Source organism: Pollachius pollachius, assembly GCF_949987615.1.
Source record: "Pollachius pollachius genome assembly, chromosome: 1".
Classification (NCBI taxonomy): Eukaryota; Metazoa; Chordata; class Actinopteri; order Gadiformes; family Gadidae; genus Pollachius; species Pollachius pollachius.
In genome coordinates, this window is record NC_136934.1 from 13,386,509 (window position 1) to 13,394,143 (window position 7,635).

A 7,635-nucleotide genomic window follows, 5' to 3' on the forward strand; every position below is an offset into this window, starting at 1 on the left:
TTCCGTTATTGCCTATGTAATACAAATCAAAACTCTTATCTTATATATAATCTATTGAGGCAAAGGGAGGTGATAGTCAATTATACAGGTGCTTCATATCGATTGTGTGTGATAGATGGGAGGGATGCACACAGAGCCGTAGAATGCTCATGTATCAAATACATGCAAGATTCACTTCAAATTCAGCACTTGCGTTCTTAGATCTTGGATTGATGTGGTATTAAGGCAAATAATTGTGTGTGTGTGTGTGTGTGTGTGTGTGTGTGTGTGTGTGTGTGTGTGTGTGTGTGTGTGTGTGTGTGTGTGTGTGTGTGTGTGTGTGTGTGTGTGTGTGTGTGTGTGTGTGGGGGAGGATTCTTCGGTTTCGTTACATTTAGGGTCTTGGCTTATATTCTGAAAAAATGCATCTTTCTCTTGCTTTTTTCGTCAGCCTTCTTAAAACTCTTATGCTTCGAGTTCGAAACCCACGCCGACCTTGTGCCCTCCACAGTTGAAGTTCTTCCCATCAATCAGACCTGAGAGGGTGAGTTTCACTCCTGCAGAGAAGCAATGGAGGACCGAGGTAAGTCATGCTCAAACCATTTCTTGCATTCAGTGTCGTTTCGGAATTTTGGCCACAGCATGTTTAGAAAGGCAAAGACACAGCAGGAGCCCTGGACTCACCTGGCCTGAGGGTTTGCGTGTAGCCTACTCCAACCATACAGGCGTTGTTCACTTTGGTCTGTGAGGAGGGGAATACAATCATCATAACCTTGAATGTTTCACAATGTTTTAGGTGAGATTCAAACCTAAGGTAGGCAATTTATTTTAGAAGGATTTTGTCATATTTGTGGAAATTCTTTTTACATCCTGAAAGCAAGCAAGATATCAAATGCTCAAACCTAAAAATGTAGCTTCCTCTGGCTGGTATCTCCGACTTCCCTACCTTAGAGATATTATTTGAGTCTACTTTGTTAAAAATGCCCTAGCAATCCATCTCTATTAGTGAGTAGAAGGCACTGTGAGATCCTTTTGCCCTTATTGCGTCTGCCTATGTATGAGCAAATTTAGATTTTAGATAGCTCCTGGCTCATTTCTGACCAATCAGAGCAGCTTTTCTATGGTTGGTTCAGGGAATCATATTGCCTGTGTTTCACAAGTATGTGAAATGCAACTATTCTCAATGTTCGACAAATGTAGGGACAGAGGGAGCAGAGCGCAAGGGGACATTTTTTGTTGCACTCTCTACTGCACTCTTACCTACAGCACCTTTAATAGCTACTAACTACTGTTCCGGCTGCCGTGACAAATGTTCCCCTGTGGATCCATAAACTACGTATCCATAGTGATGCATCATGGCGGCTGTGCTTACAGAGAGGAAGGTGTTCTTATCCAGCTGCTGTTTGGCTCCAATCTCAAAGCGTGTGTTGTTGCTGCCAGCGGTCCAGGACAGGTTGATTGCCATCTCAAGATTGCTGTTCACCTTCTGGTAAATGGACGCACCGAACTCTGTCCCGTCGTTCCTGAAAAGCCCCCAAAACATCCAGCAAAATACAATATTATTAACATGTTGATACCCATTTCTGTGCCTGCCGGTTTCATTTCAATATTTTTGTTGTCCTTCAATCTCATCGTAATTTTCACATTCCTTCCCACTGAAACTCTCTCCCTTCCTCTCCCTTCCTCTCTCCTCCTCTTATACTCACACGTTGGTGTGGAGCTGGAAGTCTCTGGCCTTGTAGCCCAGGGCAAAGTTGTTCTTGGCCAGCTTGGACTTTGACGTGTCGAAGGCGATCTGGTAGCCCGCCAGCCAGCCCTCGTAGCCGAGCACGGCGGCTCCATGGACGGTGGGGCCGGCCATGTCGAAGTCCAGGTCGCAGCCCACGTTGACCAGCTCCCGCTTGTAGCTGGACTTCAGCTTGGCACTCTTCTTGCTGAAGGACGGGTAAGGAAGGGGCATATGTGATGGCAGAAGATCTTCCTTTTTTGTTTGTATAATTATCTGTATGTTATCTTTATTATATAGTGTTTTTATTTTAAGAACGCTATATTTTATACTTACCCAGTGTTGGGCACAAATGATGTGTCCAAGCCCAGCTTCAGGCCCAGTGCCAACTACAAACCCAGACACAAACAAACGGTTTAACAGTATATCGATTAGATAAAAATGATCTCTCTTTAGCAATATCTTTCTGTTGAGAATTGCTTTGTTTAGGTACAGAAGCTAACACGCTAAGATAAATGCAATGTGTTTCAGAGGAAACCCCCCAAAAAGCAGACCAAGAGGTGGGTGCTTATGGCCTCACCTGGTCCTCCATGGTGATCTCCGTGGTCAGAGTGTTGTCAGTGTTCCACTTCTGGTTGAAGCTGAGGCCCAGGTCCTTCACTTTGTACTTGGTCTCCAGGTGACCCCCGGACTTTCCTGTGTCCGTGTTGTTGGAGCCGGAAGTGGCAAACTCCTGACAGAGGGAAGGTCATGCAGGACATGGAGGATTATAACATGGATAATAACAATAGTGATGATGATAATCCTACTATGCGAGGAGAACACAAGAAGCCACATGGGGGGGTGACATTGCTATCTTGACACAAGGAAAGCACAGCTGTGGAAATCAGAAGCGTGGAGCAAAGGAAAACAAAGGAACGAAAGGGAAGAAACATCTCTGCATCTCCTCTGCTGTTCCATCCTTCTCACTGAGTGGTTCTTATTCTTTTCATTGAAAAAAATAGAAAACACAGCTGAAGCCTAATGGGGGCTTCTCATTCAATAGGAAGATGGCAGAGGAGCATGGGAGGGGTTGCTTGGGTGTGTGACTGAGGCAGTGCTCAAAAGATCAGAGCAGGTGGGTCTGTAACAGGAGATCGGCGCGTGATAGCTATAGGAACTATTGCTGTAGCGGAAAAGGCCACACACACACACACACACACACACACACACACACACACACACACACACACACACACACACACACACACACACACACACACACACACACACACACACACACACAACCCCTATCACCAGTTCACCCTGCAGTGAGGATACGAACACTAACAACCACGCACACACACTCTTACCATCTGAAAGAAACCATCCATAGAGGTAGCAGAAAAAGGGAGAAAGACCAAAGTTAGGAAAGTAAAATACATACTTAGATTTAATTGACTAACTATTCCCATAGGACCAATGGGAAAGTCATTTGAAAAATAATCACTTTACAGGAAAGGATAGCAGTTTAAGGGTGTGGCACTAAGCACGAAAGGCAGCCTGTTGTTTCTACAAACAGAGCTATTTCTCCAACCTAAGACTGTCAGACTGAATGTGGATCAGACAACCTTGGCATGCTAGCAAACACTGAGTCACTTGAATCACACTCCTGTTCAGAGGAAGAGAAAAACAAGACTTACAACTCCACTTTGAGACTTGGTCTTCAGGTCTAGTTTAACAACGCCAAAGCCTGAAAGAAGAAATGTAATTGTCTCTTTAAAAATTAGGGCTAGGATGAAGAAGCAGCTGAATATTGGACCTAGATACTGTAAGTCCACTATAGATTTCCTTATTGCATGTACCAATCACAAAAAGACGAATTGGAAAACTTTCCATATCAATAATGAAAACTAGAAGCCAGCTATTAAGGCCTGCGTGTGTTATACACCTTTGCATGATTCAAATAAATAAATTATTGACTTTTTTACCATAGCCCTTGCTGAAGATATCTTTGGCAGATTTCCCAAGGTCTGAGTATGAAGGAGGGACAGCCATTGTGCCTGTGGAGACAAGGAAAAGTCCTATTTATAGAGCAACTCATAAAAACACCCGTAAACATGTTTCCCTTCATACAGACACACACACACATGACAAAGCATTACAGTTCTGTACACTCAAGTCTAGAAAGCAGAAAACAAAAAGACAATAAACGAATAGTAAATAATAAATGAATCATAGCAGCATCTAACCTATCAGCTTGCACTCAAAGCATTGTTTCCAGAGTGTCCATTAATGTTCCAGGTCAACATATAAATCAATCAATAAATTAATCCAAAAATCCATAGATGTGTTATGCCGGTGCTGGAGGGCCATCACTCTGATCTGAACAGGTATCAACAACATTTCACCCCTTCCCCCAACATAATCCAATAAAGCAAGGCATTTCCTGGCCTAAGTGGTCCACTTAATCAAATAGATTCTCTAAGGAAAACGCTGTTATACAGTGGGCCAAAAGTTAATACTGTATGCTAGCATCACTACATAATAATAAAATGAAGAGACAGCTGTGCAGGCCTTACTGCAATAGCAACACAAGCAGAAGCAGGTTTGGTTAAGTCAGCAACTATTTCTTCTGCATAGCACTGCACACTAAGCTTTATACTGTCATCAGGGTCCTCGTCCGTGCGTCCGTGTGTAGTCTGTGTGTGTGTGTGTGTTCTGGAAGGTCACTTTGCAGGCATACAGTCTTTTTCCCTTTATCCTTCATGCCTCACAATCACCGATAGTCACCAACAACCTCCGCCAACCTTAACTCTAAAGTGGTGGCTTTTCTTTCTCACTGAACCACAGGCGGTTATCCCAGAGCTCTCTTCTGTCCAAATCCTCATCCATTATGAATGGGAGTTACTATGGCCGAGTCAATGAAGAGAAGGCGTGACCCAAGGACCCTGATGACTGGTCTCAGGGCTCTCCCCCACCCTGTCACTCACCAGGAGCAGACGGGTGGTGGCAGCATGTTCCGCAGGGGCTTTTGCTCACCACCTCCTTCTTGCATGTTCCCTTCATTTGCTCAGGCAGACTTTTCTCGGCCATGACTCTCTCTTTACAGGAGGGACAATGGAAGGCATGGAGAAAGCATTCATGAGCCATTATCACAACGTGTTACATGTACATCTGTACGTTGAGGAGGACGCAGAACCGTGTCCTCCTAAAGAGGTCCTTTGCGCTCGGCGCGACTGACCTCTTATCTACGTAGCTGGGCTCTGGTGGACGATTGCAACACACACACAATATAACAATGGCCCATCGGTTGGTTCATGCACTAGATGTGCACATACCTTGCACTGTATGTGGCCCTTGTGTTGCCTTTGTTTGTACAGTATCAGTAGCATCAGTATCGCTTATGAAATATTGTATAATATATACCAACTTTGGTTTGTAGTTCATTATAAGTCATTATACTGTGTCTCTTATTCTCCCTCCAACCTTATGGACTGTGAAGTGCAACATGTTCACACAATATTATCTGCCTTTACACTTCCGTCAAAGGTCTATAGCTTAACTCCTACTGTCCTGGGTCTTACACTGACTGGATGGATCCCCCCCCCCCCCTCTTAAATCATGTTCTGTAATGTGGTGCCGGTGTGACCTCTGTGCTTCAACAGAGGTCCCCCCAGGAGAGACGGCTAGCTAGATCTGAGTAGACATTGTGCTGACCTTGTCCTCCCTGTAATGTCTTTCATAGTTATCTCAATCTTTATTTCTTAATAACCTTGCTCTACTATAACATTGTTCAACACTTTCACCCGTCTGGTTCCTAATCACTTCCAGTCTTACTGTAGTCCACCAGCACCCTTTAGCTATTTTTAGTCCAGGTGAACATGATATGTTCTCCCTTGTGACCAGTGGTGGTCAAAATGGTGGCTCTTTTCCCCCATTTGGATAATTTAATTGTGTACTGAAAATACCTGAGAACTTTAACAGATACAATCGAAGTCAAACTCAGAAATTGTTTCAAATGCCATCCAATTCAAAATGCCTGCCTTCTATCACCGGTTCTGTAACATCTGACAAATATATTGCAGCAAAAGCAGAGTCATTAAAAACAACAAGTGGGTCATCCAGTTATTAGAAAATGTATTTAAATTGCAATAACATACTATATAATCTTTGGCAAATGTGTATAACCATATGTGTACACAAACACACCATTACACTAGAGGGGGGAAACTTGTAGTGGATATTTAGGCGAAATTTTACAGAAGGTCAAAACTAGTCAGATTACAGCAAGTGAATGCATGGACTGAATGAACAGGGTAGAGCCTATTCAGTCCTACCTCCTACCACCCAAAAATATGGAGGCTCACAATAGTTTGTTTAATGACTCTTTGTAATATTACATTTTTATTCTAGACTGAAAAAAATTCAAGAAATTATTTCTGAACTTTGTATAGCTTGATGTTTAATCCTATTCACATTTATTTATGTATTGTATATGTAATCGTCAATGCAAACCATGTTTGATTATCATTAAGATGCAATGACAACCTATATTATCTAAAATACAACGAGGATGGCATCAGCGTAGCCTATAGTCTATATAGGAGGTCGAACTATGGACTTCGAGCTGCAAAATAAGCGTTCAGATAACAACCTAAACCAATGGAATGGGCCCTATTGATGCGGATATGGGAATGCTTTTCAGCCTATTCAAATGTAGATTGTATAATTCTTATCGTTTTGGTATTTCCTCTTAAATTCATATTTAACGGTTATATTTTGAAAGTTTCTAACCTTGCCTCCACCCCAAAGTATTTAGGCAGCCACCTTTTCCAAATAAATCTATCTGGTGATTGCGCAGTCCTCTTAACTGTAAATTGTGTCATAGAATAATCCAGACAATACCCTATCTAGCACTTGCTCACCACCATACCTATTTGCAGTAGTTGAAATAGTATTTGTATTCCTTTTACTAACACATCTCCAACACTAAAGTGTAAGAAATACGCGACGAGCCTGACTTTGCAATGTAGCCCATGACACTCACATGCAGCTTACTTTTTCTTCGCACACTTAACGTAATCTTCATGACAAGAATATTATTATTTAAGTAGACAGTAAACAAATTACTACCCTCTTAGAGTTTATAGATAATATATTGGAAAACATACAGTACCTTTTTTTGAGGCGAATCGCTCTTTAACAGTATGAAGTATCCCGCTACAGGGCACAGCGAAGGAGAAATTGACTCAGACTGGGCATGCGCAACCAATGGCTCCTGGGGGCGGGGTCGTAAACTTGCGGTAGCTTGTCATACAACCTTTCAAAGAATAACATAGTGGATTGATAGTTAGCCATACATAAATCTTTTCAAGAATGGATTATTAAAATAATCCAATCAAAAAGTTATTCAAAAAAGTAAGCTGAAAGCATTTCAACATTTAAACTACCTATTTGATACATGATAGGCCTATATATACACAGCCCACATTTATTTTCTTACCCTTTTGGGATATTAATATAATAATTGTATAATGAATCCTGAAAATATAAATTATTATTGTTATTATTTTTTTTATATATATTTTATTAAGGCAATTATTCAATAGTAGTACACTATAATTTCAATAACCATCACCCACCACCAGAGGATTATTCGATAACAGCGCTACAGTGTCGCGCTACTATTGTAGCAGGATTACTATATTAGAATATAACTCCTAGAGCAATTCAAATGTTGAATTGTTAAGTAATGGAGTAATTATATTACTCCATTAAATATATATATATATATTGTTGCCTTGAACATCCCTTTTTGAGTTAAGGTGTTTCAAAGAATAGTGTGCGTTTATGTGATTAGCACCCTTGAGCTCATAGGTTTAGCTCCCAGTCACATTCTGTATGATCTACCTCTATGCGCAGCTCAGCCGTTTCCATGGTGACAAATC

At 41.7% G+C, this 7,635-nt stretch overlaps 1 protein-coding gene across 2 annotated transcripts; it reads right to left on the minus strand.

Moving 5' to 3' along the window:
• Positions 1–233: 233 nt before the first annotated feature.
• Positions 234–6,926, minus strand: vdac3 (voltage-dependent anion channel 3). 2 transcript variants are annotated; one of them, XM_079734405.1, is made up of 10 exons: positions 6,864–6,926; positions 4,678–4,788; positions 3,676–3,747; positions 3,388–3,437; positions 2,286–2,438; positions 2,042–2,094; positions 1,686–1,913; positions 1,352–1,502; positions 664–721; positions 234–536 (listed from the first exon to the last, which is right to left on the minus strand). In XM_079734405.1, the coding sequence occupies exons 2-10, from the start codon at positions 4,778–4,780 to the stop codon at positions 445–447; spliced, it is 960 nt and encodes a 319-aa protein (XP_079590531.1). In that variant the 5' UTR covers positions 4,781–4,788; positions 6,864–6,926; the 3' UTR covers positions 234–444. The 2 variants fall into 2 exon arrangements, with proteins under 2 accessions (XP_079590531.1, XP_079590532.1); XM_079734406.1 differs by lacking the exon at positions 4,678–4,788 and having other exon boundaries at positions 6,864–6,922.
• Between the last annotated feature and the right edge of the window lie 709 nt (positions 6,927–7,635).